This window comes from Peromyscus maniculatus, chromosome 6 (assembly GCF_049852395.1).
Source record: "Peromyscus maniculatus bairdii isolate BWxNUB_F1_BW_parent chromosome 6, HU_Pman_BW_mat_3.1, whole genome shotgun sequence".
NCBI classification, from domain to species: domain Eukaryota; kingdom Metazoa; phylum Chordata; class Mammalia; order Rodentia; family Cricetidae; genus Peromyscus; species Peromyscus maniculatus.
The window spans coordinates 93,363,048-93,383,212 of NC_134857.1; the positions used below are offsets into that span (position 1 = coordinate 93,363,048).

At 36.0% G+C, this 20,165-nt stretch overlaps 1 protein-coding gene across 1 annotated transcript; it reads right to left on the bottom strand.

The window, feature by feature from the left end:
- Positions 1 to 10,412: 10,412 nt before the first annotated feature.
- LOC102915875 (pancreatic alpha-amylase 2a5) lies at positions 10,413 to 17,012 on the bottom strand. Its single transcript, XM_076574859.1, has 10 exons — positions 16,883 to 17,012; positions 16,428 to 16,574; positions 15,504 to 15,692; positions 14,490 to 14,720; positions 14,016 to 14,149; positions 13,215 to 13,337; positions 13,023 to 13,122; positions 11,613 to 11,731; positions 11,377 to 11,502; positions 10,413 to 10,634 (listed from the first exon to the last, which is right to left on the bottom strand). The coding sequence occupies exons 2-10, from the start codon at positions 16,452 to 16,454 to the stop codon at positions 10,445 to 10,447; spliced, it is 1,239 nt and encodes a 412-aa protein (XP_076430974.1). The 5' UTR covers positions 16,455 to 16,574; positions 16,883 to 17,012; the 3' UTR covers positions 10,413 to 10,444.
- Positions 17,013 to 20,165: the final 3,153 nt, after the last annotated feature.

Below are 20,165 nucleotides of genomic sequence, written 5' to 3' on the forward strand. Positions count from 1 at the left end.
CTTTACTATTTACAGCGTTCAGGTCAATGAATACAGGCCATATTACCACACTACCAAACCTGGATCTGCATCTTGAAAGAAGATGAAGAAACAAAGTTGGGTGTAGAGACATGACCTGGGCAAAGTCTAATTATATATGTAACTGAAGATGAATGAATGGGAATGAGAGGAAAGGATTTGATTTCAATATAGAGAGATTCTTCCTTCAAAAGGCATCATTTTCAAAGTAAAGTCAGCTGAAAATTTGCTTGTGGAACTGGGTGAGGAAGAGCATTAGAACCAAGCTAGGAAAGAAATACAAAAGAGATGCTGTGTCAAATGTCAAGTGTTGAGGAAAGATGGAGAATGAAGGTATCATTTGAACCTCCCAGCTGCTGCTCCAAATGCTAAAATCTAAAACTTCAGAGCAAGGTTTTCAATGGAAGGCAAGCTGGACTTTGAAACTCTGAGCTTATCCACAGACAGGACTCTGGAAATTTCCTCTCAGTCTAGCTTATGCCCTAAAGTAACCTCTGTGAATGTAGGCTATCTATTAATATGAACTAGAAAAGTAAATTATACTTCTCAGGTCATTATCATGATTAAACAAGTTACTGTAAATAATGCAGTTATCCTGGTGTGTTCACTGACATATCAATGTATTTATTTGATACAACATTATTGGCTGGGCAGTGGTGGTGCACACCCTTAATCCCAGAACACAGGAGGCAGAGGCAGGCACATCTCTGTGAGTTCAAGGCCAGCCTGCTCTACAGAGCTAGTTCCAGGATAGGTTCCAAAGCTACACAGAGAAACCCTGTCTCAAAAACACAACAAACAAAACAAAGAAAGAACATTATTATCATCACTGTATTATTATCTTTGTTACTGTCTCTAGTGCTACTGACGTAAACTCTTGCTGTGTTCTCACCCTCAGTGTAAAACTTTGGCATTCTACCATCCCAGGCAGCACTGTGCAAGGTCTAACTGTTCCCTTGTTCTCAGAAATGTTTTGTGTGTCCCAGGAGAACAAACAGCGATAAGAAATCATCATACCCACAGCTGTGCTGCATGTATTCACACATTTTTCTTTCTTTCATTACTTCCTTTCTTCCCTGAATTGTCCCAAACTCTCACTTTAACTTTCCTCTTTTAAGATTTCTCTCAAAGACACATTGGTTTTACACATGCATGCTTTAACTGCCTCAACAATTAACTTTGAGACTTCCTTTTAAGAGCAAATTTGTGTTTTTATCAATGACTATGACATATTATTAAAAGAAATATATATCCAAGTATTGTCGTTTATTTTCTCATTCAACCTTAGACTCTACTGAAGACAGGTAATCCAAATAGTTGCAATTTTTGTCTCTCCAAGAGACTATGTGCTTACAAAAATTATCACAGTGAATTCTGTGTTTTTTAGCTATCCATAGAGGGTAGACTTTTATGTGGTTTTCTGTGCCCAGAATAAAGACAGACAATGGCTAATGGTACTCCCTCCTCCCTAGGTAGATTTCTTGGTATTTGAGTAGCTAGATCATAAGAATTGTAGTCTTCAGTTTTCCTTAGATGTCTATATCTAAATAATTAATCTGGTTCTTCAAACTACTTGTGTCTTTAAAAGCTGTGTTCTCAAATTAAATATATGGATTTTTGTCTGCATTCAAGTCTATGTACAATGAGTATGCCTGATAACTGAGTAGATTAGAAGAGGGTGTCAGATACTCTAGGAGTGGAAGTAGAGAAGATTGTGAGCCACCATTTTGTTGCTAGGAATCAAATACTCAGCCTTTAGGAGAGAAATCAGTGCTTTTAAGTGCTAAGTCCTTTCTCCAGGCCTCCATTTCCCATTTTGCATAATACTGAGCATACTACCCCTCAGCTTCTAAGGGATCTATCCTTATCAAATGAAGGGCTTCCTTATGCCTTAGAGGTTGTGATGCACATAAAGAAGCCAAAGGTCTCTTTATGAGGCTCTGAGATATTCTTGAAACATCTGTCCCTGTACTTACTCAGGAATAAAATAATCAAAATAAAGTAAACTTAAAAAGTTCAACAAGTTCTGTGGGCTAAAGGAGTTGGCCACAGATCAGATTACAAGACTTGTCCTGCAATTGCATGGCATATACAGCAACAAAGCCAGATACCTAAGTTACCTCTGCCCTATGCAGGGACTTACATTGATGAACAAAGAATGGTGTAGAAAGATGATAAAAGAATGAGGTGTCAGGAACCCCCTTTCTTAGAAAAGTTAGCTTGTTTAGAGCCACTGTGATGTCATGTGACCAAATGACAAAAGAATGCCAGAATTAGACATATAAACAAATTCTATAAAGATTTAACATATAAACATTGTACCATGCCAGAAATTGAGTAATAACAACAGTGGCTTTGGCGTGAGGATTTTTCTTGGGCATGCTGACCATTAAGAGTTAGTAATACAAAAAAAAAAAAGAGTTAGTAGTACATACCAGAGCCTTTCTCCAGCAACTGAAACAGAAATCCATAGCCAAACACCAGGCAGAGCTCCAGGAGTCCAGTCAAAGAGAGAGAAGAAGGATTCTATAAGCAAGTGCATCAGGATCATGATGGGGGATCCTGCAGAGACGACCAAACCAAACTAGTGGGAACTCATGAAAGTTAGCTCAATGGCTCTGGAGCCTGCATGGGACTGGACTAGGCCCTCTGTTTGGCAAGACAATTGTGTAGCTTTATATACGTGGGGAACCTCCTGGTGGCAGAATCTGAATCCATCCTTGGTGCATGAGAGGGCTTTTTGGAGCCTACTATCTATGATGGGACACCTTGTGCAGCCTTGAGGCAGGGGCAAGGGCTTGGACTTGTCTCTACTGGATGTGCCTCCCCATGGAAGGCCTTGACTTTGTGGGGGGAGTGGGGAATGGGTTTGGGGGGAATGCTGCGGGGTAGGAAGGGGATAGAGGGGGATCTTTGATTGGTGTGTAAAATGAATGAAAATTTTTTCTTAATTAAAAAAAAATGTAAACACTAAAAAAAATCTCAGAGCCTCATAAAGAGACCTTTGGCTTCTTTATGTGCCTCACAACCCTCAAGGCATAAGGAAGATCTTCAAGTTGATAATGATATCTCCCCTTAAAACAGGAGGAGGTAATAAGCTCAGAACTATGCAAAATGGGAAATGGAGACCTAATGAAAGAACTTAGCACTTAATAGCACTGATTTCTCTCCCAGAGGCTGAATATTTGGATCCCAGCATCAAAATGGTGGTTCAAAACTATCTATAATTCCAGTCCTAGAGTATCTGACACCCTCTTCTAATCTACTCAGTTATCAGGCATGCTCATTGTACATAGACTTGGATGCAGACAAAAATCCATATATTTAAATAATCTTAAAGGAGAAAGAGTGTGGCTACATTATAATCAGGTAATATTTCCCCTATTGTATATTATAGGCTAAATTATAAAAGACCCTCTGCCAGTACTGGGTTATTTATTTTGGAGCTGTGAGTCCATGAATCTCATCAACCCCACACATTACAGGTTCCTTCCACTGCTCTTGTTCATGCTACAGAAATTGATGTTCAGAGGGTATTCTTGGAGTACACCTACTTAAGTGATAAAACATGGAAAAATATAGCTGATAATCGAGTGGATGTCATACCCATGAGCTAGGTTTATCAGTGTTCAAAGGTGCTATGCATGCTAGCAGAGGAGAAAAGGAATTATCAAACACACCCAGCTTCAAAAATAAATAATAACCACTTTCTAGTGATGCTACATAGTGGAACAAAATATTGGGAATAACCAATCACATTCTGATTGTATTTAAGTCTCATTCCACAACATAAAATTCCTAGCTGGCACCATTACTGGGCCAAGAATTTGTTGAAAAGGATCATAGGAATAACATACTATTATTATTCTACTAAGTGGAGAAAGTATTAAATGAACTCCTAGTGATTTATCATTTTATTTATTTATTATTTTAAACATTTATCAACCCTCATCAGAGGAGTTAATATTTGCATTAGATGGTAATTGACACATAGACTCACAAATGGCAGATAGCAAGAATAAGAGAGTGTGGAATGTTAATTCCTAAATGACCCTACACACTGACCTTGAACAAAGTTGTCAAAACAAACCAGGGAGAAAAGACAGCTTTTTAATGAATGGTACCAGGAAAACCAGATATCTACATGTAGAAGAACACAAAAGATGCATATCTCTCGTTCTGTATGTAAGTCAACTTCATATAGAACAAAAACCTACATATGACATTTTAGATTTTAAAGAGCTAGCAGAAAAATTACTCAAAAAATTTCAAGGTATTGACATAAGTATAAACATTTTTGTCCACCGAGAGTAGGCTGAATAACTCTGCACTTAGGTTGCTTGTGGTTTTCTTGTGGCAAAGATAAGTTTCCTCAATGAAAGGAAAAGACTATATTTAGCTATGGGTATAAGGACAACTGGTCATTATCTGTAACAATTAGTAAAATTCATATTAAAGCAATGTCATCCTACATGCGAAAGAAGTGCAAAGATCGATTGAGAGAGACAAAAGCAATGCTGAGGAAACACAGGGAAAGAGATACTTAGCCTTTGCTGGTGGAACTGCAAACTGGTGCAGCCACTATGGGATCCATGGTGGGAAATTCTCAAAGCACTGAAAATATGTGTGCTATATGACCATCTGTGGACATTTTGAATGGTATTTCTGTTTGACGGTAACAAGGCCAACCATGGGCAAATGGAACCTCATTATGCTAAAAAGGATCTGTAAAGCCAAAAATACTCAACTGGATAAAGAGAAAACAGAGAGAATGTGAGAAATCTTCACCTGCTACACAGCTGACAACACATTGAAATCCAAAATATAAATGATATACATAAAAATGCCATATTTTATTTTATTGATTTCTTGAGGCATGGTCTTACTGTGTCGTGGTGGTATTGTGTTCCCCAAAATATTGTGCACCCTAATAAACTTGTCTGGGGTCAGAGAACACAACAGCTACAATATTAAACATAGAGGATAGGCAGTGGTAGCACATGCCTTTAATCCTAGCATTCCAGAGGCAGAAATCCATCTGTTCAAGGATACAGCCAAGCATGGTGACACACGTCTTTAATCCCAGAAAGCAAGCCTTTAATTCCAGGGAGTGATGGTAGAAAAGAGAGATATATAAGGTGCGAAGACCAGAAACTAGGAGCATTTGACTGGTTAAGCATTTGGCTGGTTAAGTTTTTAGGCTTTGAGCAGCACTGTTCAGCTGAGAGTCATTCTGGGTGAGGACTCAGAGGCTTCCAGTCTGAGGAAACAGGATCAGCTGAAGATCTGGTGAGGTGAGGTAGCTGTGGCTTGTTCTGCTTCTCTGATCTTACAGAGTTCACCCCAATAACTGGCCTCAGGTTTGATTTAATTAAAAAGACCTTTTAAGATTCCTGCTACACTGTGTATCCATGGCTGAGCTGGAACTTTGAATGTATAATAAGCTATAAACAAAAGCACAGATAGATATCTGCCTCCTCTGCATCTGCTCCCAAATGATGGAATTACAAGAGTGTCCTAACAAGCTCAGCTCCAAACAATAAACATATGTTTTCAACAATAGGCTATGGATGTATAAATCCATAAATGCAGCTTGATGAACACATTTAATGTGTCTTGTATGTATATTATGTCAGGACTGACCACTTGGTATCAGATAAGCAAAATGAGATGATCCATGAGAAAAACTAATTCTCCTCTCAGCAGTCTTTAGTTTCTTCTAGCGGTTTGTATGGGGGTGGAGACCCTGTGATATTCCCCCCCCCTTCTTTAGCATGTCTATTAACAATTTTAATTTGGCAGTGATATGACTGAGGTATCATAGATGAAGCTTCTAGGATGCCAATTCTAGGAGACACAGTCTCATACCGACATTCTGGCTCTTAAAATCTGTCTGCATCCTCTTCTGTGATCTTCCCTGAGCCTAAGGTACAGGACTAGTGTTGTAAATCTATCAAGTGGAGCTGCACATATCAACGAGTTGATCACTGTACTTTGGCCAGTTGAGATTTTCCACAACAGCATGCCTATTAAAAAGAGAAGCTTCTTTTGTGGGATGTGAGATCTACACATATCTGTGTGTATAAGGATAAATATTTATAAGCATTTTGGAATTATGCTGGTCTAGTAGAATGGTGGTGGTATGTTCTCTAAAATTCATAGCCTCACTACACCTGGGAGCTTGGCTAGGATTCCAGAACAAGTTATGATTTTGCTCCTGTAGAGTGGGTCTCAAGTTCAGTTATATAGTTGTTGGTTACAGCCAAGATATGAGTGACACTATTACACTGTAAAGCAATCTTGGAATTGTTGCATTGTTGTGTTTCATGGGCATCAAGTCTGAGGAGGACTTCTGGTTGTTTTTATCACTTGTCAGTATGCATAGCACCTTCTGGTTCTACATATATTATACCTCAGAAAGGAAGCTTTCAGATAAAATACAATTCAAATCTTCCAAGCCCATTGTTAATATGATGATGATGATAGTAATAATAGAAAATGGTCCAAATTTTGCAAGTGGTAGAGTGACAACAACTGAAGAGATGGATCAGAGTAGAGATTTGAAGATGAAGAAGAAATGGGGGAAATAATTACATATATATTCATATTTAAACATTTATTGGGCAAAATGAGACATGGAGATAAATATTATGTTGTGAAAATAAGAAATAAAATAGTAAATAAATATATATTAAAAGTGTTCAATGCCTATAACTATAAGAGAACACAAATTATAAGTACCTTATGTTCTATCTCACCACTATCAGAATGGCTATGGCCAAGAAAACAAATTACAGGAAATGTTGCACTGGATATGAGGAGAGAAGAACTCGTAAGTTCATCACCCCTGGGAAGAACTAAGCAGGAACTACAAGAATCAGTGTGGGGGTTTCTCCAAACAAAAATCTGAACCACCACATGTCTTACTTCTAATACTTTAAGATATAAAACTAAGAGACTCCATATGCTACTAAAGAAAAACATTTGAACAACCAAATTCCATTTTACTTTATTCTAAAAGCCTAGGAAATAGAATCAATACTAGATATCCACCAACTGAGAAAGGACTTATAAGAGTTTGTTACAAATGTACAATGGAATCACAGTCAACTGTAAAAGAAAAATAAATTTGAAAGAATATCCCTGAGATTGACAGAACTATAAAATGTAATATAGAGTGAGGTATGCTAGACAAATCTCCCATTATGAGAATCTTGTTTTCAATGGAGTCTATAAAAAGATAAAAGAGCTAGAGAGGGGTCATTAAAAAGACTCAGAAAATTGGGTCTATGGGGTTCAGGTACAATGCATGTGATATAAAAGTAAGGAAGAGTAATAAGGTAGAAAGTGTGGGCCGAGTATCAGCGGATGGTGAATTAAATGTGACTGAGGAAGATTAACCAAACTACATATGGATGAAAAAGCCATATGAAAATTCACTATTTTGTTAGCTATTTAATTTTAAAAACAACAAATAAACAGAGTTTGAGAGAACTACTCTCCCTATTGGATAATACAGCCACAAAAAGCATCATAATATTGAACAAAGCTGAGCGCCAAACATAACTTAATCCCATATAATCACTTGGTTACTGATATCCCAAAAAATTCAAAGGAGCACAGACTAGTTCAATTGGTGTTGTTTATCTATGAATGTTAGCTAGCAAGACGTTTCTGAAAAAAAGCTCGATTTGTATATAGTTCACAAAGCAATAAAAAAGAATTGAGTTTGAAACATCTTGTCTGCTAACTACCATACTTAATACTGGACTGTGCTTTTCAGATTGTGGAGTAAGAGGGACCAAAGTCATCAAGAATCTTAACTTGCTTTACTTACTGTGAGCTGAAGTACCAAAGTGTAAAGGAAGATGTACCTAGTGCAGAGAAACTCTCCAATTGGATTTAACAGCTGCTCAACTGGAGGGAAATTCTGCCTGGTGTAGGAAGCCTATCCATTTATGCAAGTGTAGTACGGTCAAGGCTCTTAGGGAAGAACCAATTTTCACCAGTTTATTAAACTAATAAAATTTCTGACTGCATTCTAAATGTTTGTCCTTATGTACAAGATCAATGTAGCATTTATCTCTCATCAAATAAGTTTCTTCTTGTGACAGAGAAACCATTCCAGAACAGTGTAATCATCAAAAACAGAGCACATGTGATTGTGCAGTATAGAGCCCCAACTGATATATCTATAACCAAACTCTTTCATTTACGACCAAGAACATCATGGAAGAGGGAGGGGAGAGATTGTTAGAGACAGACCTTGAAAGCCCGCTCTAGGATTGTTTCCTAGAACTGAAAAGAAAGCTGCAACCATGATGTAACAACAAAATGACTGCCAAACAACACACAAACGTACAATACTAACTGATAAGTCAAGCTGGAAGGGGAAAAGCTCAAGGGTGACTCACCCCAACAAAGAAATAGAAAATGAAGAAAGTGTGAGAGCAGGAGAAATACCCATTCCCACACATCAGTAGTCCAACTGGTGATAAACCCCCAAATGGTTACTCCTGAATTCATAAACATACAAGTAGGATTATGAAAATAAAGTGGGTTGTACTTATGCATATAAGCATATATATTATAAAATATATACTTAAATACATATAGATATACGTAATTACAAAATATATTTACAAATAATTACAAAATATACAAAAAACATGAAGAGAAAGACATTTGGAGTTCAAGAGGTATCCAAGGGAGAGAGCCAGTATGAGGAATGGGAATGGGGAAGATTCTGTATTTATGGTTTAAATTAAAAAAAAATAAATAAACATTTACACCATCTGGTCCAATATGGCATAACTTCTCCAGAGATAACTAATATCTTTGTGACTGGATTTTCAACATGATTCACAGCAGGACTTTTGATCATGGCTATATGTTAATAGTTATTTCAGTAAAAGAACTAGGGGACAATGTACTACTCTTAATTTTCAAATGGGCATAGTGTCCAATTGCCTTCTAAACGCTTCTTACATATACAACCAAAGGAGAATTGGCAAATAATAGCTTCTAGGAGAGCTAGTTTTCTTCATAAGTGTTGCCTCAGAAAGCTTACCACTCTCAAAAAATAAGTAAGAAGCATGAAAAGGACTTGATGAGTGGGAGATTGAAGGTCTGACTGATATGTTTTACTCAGCTTTGGTCACTGAAGCTTGTCTTTGCAGTTGGTAACAGCTAATGCTGAGAGTCATAACTGAAATTGATCCTACTGCAAAAATTAGTGACTACTGCATACTAATCCCTAAAAGGAACTTCTCTGTAACTATTTCCAGGCAAAATAGAAGATCAAGAAAGTGGTGATTTAAGAGCCAGAGCATAGAAAGGTGTAATGTGACAACTAATCCTGTGTTCAAAATGTAACCATTGCATCCATGAACCTACAATATCAGTGTTTACCCAAATAAGTCCCATGTAACCCTAGGGACATCAACATTCCACTTTGGATCAGGCAATAGCTGAAAGGTCCCAAGACTTCATGAATGGCTTAATAACTGTTAGTCTTTGCTGGGGGTATGTAACATCATTCTCCTCAGTGGTATAACCACTAGTAATTTGTTTTTATCAATTAAAAAACCTTCCATTCTAATTTATGAAAACATTGTACTTAAGTGCCAGGTGTCAACAAAAAGACTTGAACATGTGTGGACTGGATAGGAGTGCTTTAAATTGAATGGGATAAAGTAGAAAGTAAATAAGTGAATATTACAGAATTTTGATGTAAAATCAACATAAATTGTGTGTGCCTGTGTGTATACTGTGGAATTAGAAAAATTAATTTTTTTCTTGAAATAACTATAAGATAAATTTGAATAATGTGGTAACTAGAAAAAATTAAGCAATGATGCATTTCCAAGTGGTCAACTTAATAAGTGATTAGATTGTGAGTGAATTTTTATTAAAAATAATTTTTCATGCAATACCTAGAAGTACATAGTGAAAATTACATTAATGGTAAAGCAATATATTTGTCACAATGTAATTCAGAGTTCCGAAAATTTTCCTGGAAAAAATTAGAATTCTTCCAAGTACATAGTAAATCTTGGATGTTGTTCCCTAATGATTATATGTGAGTATGTGAGATTTATGATTTCTGCCTACTTAAGTTGACTGCTAATGGCTTTTAATAAAAGGAAAGAAACTCTAAAAAATAAGGTAATTATGAGTTTGCAACATTCATTACTCAATAGGTAAAAGTGCATTCCTGGGAAGCCTGATGACTTAAGTGTGATCCCACAGGTCATGGGCAAAGGGAGAAGGCACAGCCATTGCACAGGGTTGGTCAAACATCAGACAACACACATCACATATACACACTTGATAGTAAAGAAGAGAAAATTTCAAAAATAATAAGGAATGTATGAAAAAGAAACAACTCAATTGAAGCTCACTCTATATATATTTAATTTGATTCTTACAATTTTGATTCAGCATGAATTGCAATAAATGGGTCTTCAGCAGAGTTACTAATAGAAAAGTGAGCTTTGCCATCACTGCCAACAGTGACTTTAATTCCGGTGCAATTGCCATCAATTTTGTCTCCAGAAATGACATCACAGTATGTGCCAGCAGGAAGACCAGTCTGTAAAGTTGTTGACAATGACCTGAAGAAAAGAATAATGTTGAATTTAAATTCAACCCAGGAAAGTGCAGGAAGATTCATTGTCTATAAAACAATGTCTCTACCTTGTGCTATAGAACACTAAAGACTCAGAGCCTCAGTAAGAGAATCAAATACCAAGACTTGGAGTGGGGTAACAAGGGAAATCTCCACACTGAAGGCATTATTATGAATGTCTATTAGTTTAATGGGCTGTGGTGACTGCTACCAGACACAGAAAGCTAGAGAACCCAGTGGAGGTCAGCAGTAAAGGCCTCCTATGAGGACTATCATTTTTTTCAAAAGTTATTAGATTACATGAAGCCACAAAAAAATTTTCTAAAAGTAAGCATTTTCTAGCATTTCTATTGTAGTGTAGAAAACCGTCTGTATAAGATAATTCTGGTGTTCTTAAACAACCAGCCATGTGTTCTTCCAAAAAATTATGTACTTTAATTATGTTGTTTCTAACTAATTAAATACAATTTATAGAAAAATATTATTAACACAATAGGAAGCTAATTTTGTGTTGAGACAGTACACTGGCTCTCAAAGAAATTTTATTAAAAGGAAAGAAAATATGTAAGGAAATATCATTTTTTCTTCTGTACCTTGAAAATTTTTGTGGCATAAATTCATTATCTAAAAGATTTTTCAGAGATGAAAAATATAAATGAACAGGGAAAGAAAAGAAGGATCTAAGAGTATAAGAGTATACAACCCTACTTCAATTGATATCCACTTACCAGTCATCATTGTTAAAGACAATGAATCCTCTGTTCCCTCTGCCAAAAGCCACTTGGTTGCTGCCATTATCCCACCAGTTTGAGAAAGGCTGACCATTGACGACGTTTCTGAAGGCAACCATGTTCCTAAAAGCACAATATCATGTGAAATGCTGGTACCCTTAAACTTCAACAATTTAAAACATGAAGTCAAACAACTTTCTTATTAGACAAGATCTGCAGGGGACGCTCCCAACCTTATTTGACGCCATCGATGTTCACAGACCCAGTCATTGCCACAAGTGGTGTCTGGGTTAATGGTCACTTCTTTGGTTACTCCGTTGTTATTGGGTGGTCCCATCCAGTCATTCACATCCTTAATTATTGAAAGTGTGAGATCATTTGGATGCTTGTATCTGCCTGTTTCTTTCCATTATATAAAAACTAAACCCAAACCCATTGTGATAATCTCTGCAGTGTCTAATTAAATCTAAGTGCTTCAGTGTTTTACAAACCTTCACTGAGTTCTTAACTTCTCCACTAACTTAGCTTCTCTACAACTATATTTCAAATATCAGAAACAGTTTTTAAAACACTAATTTTCTGCTCAATGACACTAAGAGCTCTTCAATGTGACTGAAATAAGAAAATTAGAATCAGGAACATAACCATTTAAGAGCAGGCTCCAGCAATAACGTGAAAAATATCCATCATTATATGTTACATGAACATGACTCAGTTTATCCATAAAACAGAGTTCTTGACTTCTATAAAAATTAAAGAACATCTGTAAAAATGCTTTTAATATAAAAATTTCTAAGTTAATATTAGTTGATTTCTTACTACCTGTTGGCAAAATGAGCTAATAAAATATCCTAACTTTTTTTTATGAAACTTAATACAGTATAAATGCATGTTTTATAATGGATAAACTTTATAGTTCTGAAAAAGAAAAAAAACTCGTTGTAAACATGAAAGTTTCTCAAGAATGGAATGAATTCCAATAAATACTTGAGTCACTTTCACCTTGAAAGGAAAATAGAAAAAATAACATTTGACAGACTTATGGAGAAAAAGTATTTCTAATTCATGTTTGGTGTTATTCTATAATTCTAGTTTATTCTACAGACATAGAAAACTTCACATTGCCTTTCATATATCTATTGGTCTTATTTCTTAATTAGATTTTGAAATTGTTTAAACTCATACACCTAACAAACTCACACATATTGTTTGTAATTCTTATCATTCTTGGACTTGTCAGCATATCACTGTACTGTGATTCTCATGTTTCTATCTATTATATTTTCCTCAATTACCCTCAATTCAGCTGCTTTCTCATTCCACAGGAAAAAGAAAGTATTTTAATATGGTGATGTTGATTGCATCAAGGACAAAAAGAATTTGAAATTCTCTTCAATGATAACAGGAATGAACCAATGTTAATTCTATGAATCAGAACTTTATGTGACAAGCCTGTTTTCATTCTGTCCCTTGCTCTTACTTCAACTATCTCTTTTTTATTATCAGGTACTTATACAATGTCCTTACTTTACAAAACCTTAGTGAATAAACAGTTAATAGTATCATATGCTATAACTTCATGTGAAATTAAAACATAACTGTTTCTTTCCTAGATTGAAATGTGCAACAACTCCAAGACTTACTTTTCCATTCTGGAAGTTTCTTGTCCAACGGTAACTTGACATTACACGTGTGAATCCATAAGGATGAGCCAACATAAATCCAACAGCCATTTTATACATTCTGAAAGTTTCAAAAGGGTATTAAAGCAGAAGTATATAATATAAAACTGACGTTAATGACAGGTTACACAACAGCAAAGAATGTTTTCCCACCTGGCATCCCAGAATGTCAGGATGGATGCTCCTCCAGCACCATGTCCTCGCTGATTATCATGGTTGTCCACAAAGACAAGGGCTCTGTCAGAAGGCACGAGACCCCAACCTTCTCCCCAGTTCCTAAATTTAAAAAGCATATTATTATTTCACAGAGCTTAGAGTAACTTTCCATATGACACCTTCAGTAATCTAAATAAGTGACAATTCCATAAGAGTTCTATCTTACATGTACATATGCATATATATATATGAATACATAATATCATTTTCTATGATACATACATCCTCATTAGATCTTAAAATATAATATTTTGGGTCTTAAAATGTTTTTGTACATTTTTATTGTACTGTAATTTTATGGACTTGAGAAGTAAAACATTCATTTTTCATTATATAGAATGGAAATCAACTGTGCAGTCATAACACAAACATTCAAAGTATCTAACTATTTGCTATAACATGTAAATTTCAGACTCCACTACATTATAAGTATCTTTTATAAATATAACTATTCTTGTAACAATAATCTAACTTTATTAGACAATAGGTAAACATTACTGGAACCTAATGGATTTATCACAAACAGACAAAATCCCTAAGTGATATTTTGGATTTCCAGGGTTACCTGGTGATTGACATCCCAAATGGAAAGTATATTTAGTTGCAATTTAGAAACAGTAAGCCTAATAATCAACAGCTTCATAGTTGTTTAAATGAGAACAGTTAAAGACACAACTTATTGATATTACATGACAAGAGATCTATGATAAATTAAATGAAGAAATGATGTATATTTACTTTAAATAGGACATCTTCTCTCCATCCCACTTGCGGATGACTGTGCCGAGTTTTGCTCCATACTTGAATTCTGTCACACGGCCATTTCCAAAGTACTCACTACCTTTAATTGCCTCACCACCCAGATCAATGACCTAGTAAATACATTGGGTCAGCTGTAATTTTTAATATAAGTTTAAACTATATATGTGCATAGATTATAGATAGATAGATAGATAGATAGATAGATAGATAGATAGATAGATAGATAGATAGACTGTGTGTGTGTGTGTGTGTGAGTGCGCACACACACACATGCACGCACGCACGCACGCACATATACACACAATAACAATAAGTCAAAAGAAGAGACCATGAACTTGAAGTAGTATACTGAGGAATGTTTGGAAGGGTTTGGAGGAAGGAAGGAACAAAGAAGTATTGTAATTAAATTATGGTATCAAAGCCTTAAAAAGAACATGTATATTATTTTACCTCTTGAAAAATAAAAGGTCGGCTTCCTTGAGAGAACCATTGTGTATTGAGGTTATGCAGTTTGTCCAAAATAGCCTTTATGTCTCCAGGCCACATGTGCTTAGCAGCATCAAGTCTGAAACCTGCTACACCCATGTCAATGAGACGGTTCATATAATTAGCCACTGTGGTGCGAACATAATCTTTCTCAAGTGCAAGATCCAGAAGGCCAGACAGACGACAATTTCTGACCTATTGAAGCAAAAAAAAAAATGATTGATTTATGAAAAGTCATATCTGGTCTAAGATTCATTTCATCATTTAGTGACTCACACATTGACAAGTGGATATTTTCCTACTGCCTTTACTTAGAACATGGGAAGTACTGGTGTTTTAATTTGGACACAGACTTTAAAATACTTTCTGTTGTACATATAGAAAATATCAGAAAATACTGGTGAGAATTTTAGATAGTCAGTTCTTCCTCCTTCTCTCTATCTTTCTCTCTCTCTCTCTCTCTCTCTCTCTCTCTCTCTCTCTCTCTCTCTCTCTCTCTCTCTCTCTCTTCTCCCTCTCCTCACTATCCCTCTGATCTCCTTTTCCCTCTTCCTCTCTTTCCCTCTTTCTATTATTTCTTCTTTCTTTATTTTATGTAGTTCACAGAATCCAAACCGGGAACTTCCACATTAAGTAAGTACATTGCTACAAATATGAAAATATAATATTAATTTTTTTATTTCTAATAATTTTAATATGATAATATTTATATAATTTATAAAAATGCTTTAAAATATTTCATACAAAGTCACTCAAGAGAATGTCTCCATTTTATCATTGATTTTAGTATATCTCTAAAAAAATAATGCAACAAAAATCTAAGGACAATTTTTTCATTTCTATTTTTCAAGCATTCTGTCTTAGTAACCTGTTTTCCAATGGAATCTGAAGGATTTGTCCAATGGTCATAAATAAATGCCTTGTGCATACCTAGATAGCTAAATGCTTCTTTATTCTGATCAATATTTCTCTCATTACCTGATTAGCATCATTGTAGTTATTAATTTCTCCATCACATTTACCATCATTAAAATCCCAAGCTGAGTATGGAACTGATGGAAAGTCCCTGTTATTAGCATTGTAGTAACTTCCACAGGTACTACTTGTTCCTGCACCACCGCCTGCACCACACATGTGATTAATAACAGCATCCACATAAATACGGACCTGGAGAAGAAAAGCACATAGTTCAGCTAGACTCTGGAATCTAAAGTTTCAATGGAAAACTCATAACCTGCTAGCAAATCTCCAAACTACATCCTCTGATGCTTTATAGATTCATTTTAGAAAAGTGAGTCAAGTGGGAAAGGGAACTAATGTGAAATAAGATCAACAATAGTCCTAAAATTTGAAGAGAATAGAGAACTTTGAAGTGGAGATAAACAGAAACTACCATAACTACAAAAAAGATCAATTTTGAGGAAGCATAAAAATGAGAGTGTCATGTTTGAAATTTTACAGGATCTTGAGAAGAACCTAGCTTACAATATCTACTATGTCTATAGGCCAGAAGGTAGAGTGATATCTCTTCATTATAGGAGAAATAGATATTTTTGGTTAAAAACAATGATGGGGAAGAAAACCCAACAATTGTGGGGACAAAGAGGAATCATATAAGATGACTTTATCCTCACATCTGGCCCAAGCACAACACAAATGTGCTAAGTAGTGTTTGTAGATATTAATTTTAAAAGATTGCTTTATGAGTACTATTCTTTCAAATTCAACAAGTTTGTGTTCAAGAATTTAAAAGGTGACAATAAGAAAGAAGTACATTTTCAATAAAGATAAAATTTAATGTAAAATTTTAGGAATAAAAATCCTATTTAAACAAAAAGAACTGGAAACAAAAAGAAATGTTTTTATATATAATAATTTTAAAGAAAAGGTGACATCACTTACACCAACGTTGTTGCACCTTGTCACCATGTCTCTGAATTCATCTTCGTTTCCAGACCTTGTGCATAGTTTGTAGCTAATTGGTTGGTACCTTTCCCACCAAGGCCTTGATGGGTTATAAACTACAATATTTTCATTGGGTGGAGAGACCTACAAAGAGAACAATTATAATTAGCACCAGATTACAGCTAACTTTACATAATAAATCTTGTAGAAATCTATCAATGATCTGACATTACTTCTTGATTAACAACTGCCTGAAAATGTGGAAAGACATGAAAGAAGTCCCACTTACATCCTACAACAAAGTATAAAGAAGCTATACCCACCCAACTTCTTCCTTCCACAGGAAAAGTTGGGTGTGAAATGAAGTTGTCTCCAGACTCACTAGGCTTGATTAAAATACTGTTTTATGTAAGGACAGTAAACTCTGCATTTACATTATGATTAAGTCTTACCTGCACCCCTCCGAATCACTTAGGAGCTAAGTATCGCTCACATTCCTTGGCAATATCAACCCAGCGCCACTCAAACAGGTGGACAATAGCAGTCCGCCCATACTGAGTTTGTGGGTCATATTGAGCCCAGCAGAACCCAATGAGGGAAATGAGCAGAAAGAACTTCATTTTGCTTTGAAGTTGTCAGTGTTCTTTCCAGTGCCTATTTATATGCTGCAAATGGTACACTTTACAAAGTCAATGTTTATCAATCCATATTTACAGAATAAGCTTTTTATCCATAATCTAAAAGATTTGTGGTGAGGATGTGAACAGGTGAAGGTCCTTCAGAAACTCTCACGGAAAATAAACTGAAAGCCATTTTAGGACATGCATTATTTGATTAGTGTATCTTATTACTAGTATTGGTGGAGTACATCTTACTTCTTATGTATTCTACTAAGACAAGGAAACTATAATTGATGCAAGTATAGCTATAATTATGTTTGCATTATTTTTATTATTTCCATTCCAACTTGAAACAGAATAATATATTGAGTTCTTTTTGCTTCTCCTACTCAAATGTTAATTATTTAAATATTTTTTATTATTTTCAGAAAATTAAACATTGTAGAATTCACCTGCAATCCCAAAAACAAGAGGATGAAAAAAAAAAAAAAAGATTCTGAGTATGAGAATCCTTGGTCACATAGAAAGCCTTTGTATGCAAATAAATAAAAAAGGCATTATGTAAAAATATTTGCATTTGAGAACTATACACTTTCTCTACCATTGACTGGATATGCAGTGCTTATGAAGTTGCTAGTTTTTGCCCTTAGTCAAATATCTTTATACCTGCTACAATACAAAATAAAAACTTAACATTCTTCATGTTATTAAGAATGTTAATACTTCTCCATACTATTAAGTCTATGAAACAATATGGTAGTACAAATAAGAAGAAACTACCCCAACCCTTAACAAGTGTTAAGTGAATGTTTTCATTTTTTCAAGTACTTAGGACCCTATGTCACAGCAATGTACATGGCAGGTTGCTATTCTACAATTTCCTCTAAGGGAAGGAGAAAAATGCACATAGCTATAACTTTAATAATAAATGAAGTAATTTCTGATGAACAGTGTAATTAGTGAAAATGTGAAAATAAGAGCATAAGTTCAACATTGTGGCCTTTCAGACTAGACATTTAGGGAATGTTTCACTAAAGACATGACTTTAGTTTGAATTGAAAGCAAAACTAGACATCATGTAGCACAAAAAAAGGCAATATCTGATGCTATCTACATCTAATTAAAATCAGTCTCCTCTTTATTGTACCAAATTTTCTCTGTGAAAACTGAAAGTGTGCTTTCCAATATGGTAGCCAACAGCAAGAAGTGGCTAGTGAACTGTGGATGTACTGATAATTTGATAGAAATGGGCTGTTAGTGCAAAATAAACTCTAGATTTCAGTCTTAGTGTAGAAACCTATAGGAAAAATCATTGCAGATAGCCAGGCTTATGGGTTTATTAAGAGGGTACACAAACTCTAAAAGGAAGATGACAATGAGGTTGCTCCTTTGTATTCTGCCCAAGATCCTAAATACAAATTTTAGAGAAAGTGGTATAGGCTGTATTTAAAAGTTATAAATGTTAATATTTATGTCAAAGGAAATTTCTGGGCAGTGTAGCATTCAGACTCTGGAAGTTCTACCTTTTACCTTTCTTATTCCTATGGAAACTGGTAAAGAGCAAGTAGAAGAGAAAGATAGAAAACTTTCCCTTTTGGGGAGAAGGGCTCAAGCTAGCTTAAAGCTGGAGACAAACCACTTGCTGAGAAACCAGCTCTAACTGTTAAAGACAAACCATCAGCTCTAAACCAAGAGGAGAGGTTTGGCATGAAGGCAATACCAAAACTATCATAGACTCCAAACCAGTGAATGAATTTCCTGTAAATGGAAAAAGTCAGAATGCTACTGAAGCAGTTCCCTGTTCCTGCAATGCAACTGTCCCAGGATGCATTTTCCAATATCAGCTCACAGAAGATGTTACAGTTCTGTTCCAGAAGATCCAGGCTTAAACCCTGGGTTGAAACACCAGTCGAAAGATTTATGCATATATTCTGACTATACAAGCACAGAAAAGGAAAGATTGAGGACAACTTTGAGCCGCCCTTCAGCAGTTTAATGAATGTCAGATTCCAGGCAATGTGGGACAAAGTTAGAATCCCTGAGAGGACCTTGAGAAGGCCCAAAGAAGCTTCAGTATAGAGTTGTAAATGTTAACACCAAGTACAGAATCCCCCTGATGCTGGAGTTGTCTGACCTAGGAGATATCATCTGAAAAAAGCTACACAGCCAGACCAATAGAGTGGCAGGCAGTCCACTCCAGAAAGGGCAAGTGGAGAAGTAACGCCCCATGTACCTTGTAGTCCATCTGACTCTATTATCCTAAAGAGAGCTTTAGCCAACCTTGCTTTCAATAATTCTCGCTCGTATAAACCCTCCTCTTTCTCACTAATTAGACTCCCAGAGCTCCACCCGGGGAGTAGCTGTGGATCTCTGCATCCAGATTCCTCAGTCCTTGGATCGGGTTTCTGGAACGACTATTAGGGTGTTTGGTCATCCCATCACCAGAGTAGGTCAGTTCTGGCTGTCTCTCGACCATTGCCAGCAGTCTATTGTGGGGGTATCTTTGTGGATTTCTGTGGCACAGGGACAAATAGCCAAACGAATAGAAACACATGAACTATGAACCAAAGGCTGAGGGGCCCCCAACTGGATCAGGCCCTCTGAATAGGTGAGACAGTTGATTGGCTTGATCTGTTTGGGAGGCATCTAGGCAGTGGTACAGGTCTTGGCTCATTGCATGAGTTAACTATTTGAAACCTGGGACTTATGCAGGGATGCTTGGCTCAGTCTGGGAGGAGGTGACTGGGCCTGCCTGGACTGAGTCTATCAGGTCAATCTCAGTCCTTGGGAGAGGCTTTGCCCTGGAGGAGGTGGGAATGGGGGTGGGCTTGGGGGAAGGAGGGCAAGAAGGGGGAGAACAAGGGAATCCGTTGCTGATGTGTATATTGGAAGCCTGTCTCTTTTTATATTAGTTTCTCTAACAATTAAGACTTTGTTTTGGCTATCAGAAGAAACCTTGTACTTTTGTATTCTGTTGTGATTATTAACAATTATGATGACTTGGAAGTTGAAAAGAAAGTACTTTTGCTTTATGAAAGGCCACCATATAATGGGAGTCACAGGCAGAATGACGATGTCTCTGAAGAAAAGGGAAATGTGTTCACCAGTGGTATAT

Coding starts and splice junctions, on each gene's coding strand:
- LOC102915875 (XM_076574859.1), bottom strand. CDS start 16,454: ATGGTGACAAGGTGCAACAACGTTGGT. Junction 14,150..14,489: donor GACCTTTTATTTTTCAAGAG/GTAAAATAATAT, acceptor TGTATTTACTAG/GTCATTGATCTGGGTGGTGA. Junction 13,123..13,214: donor CTGACATTCTGGGATGCCAG/GTGGGAAAACAT, acceptor TGAAACTTTCAG/AATGTATAAAATGGCTGTTG.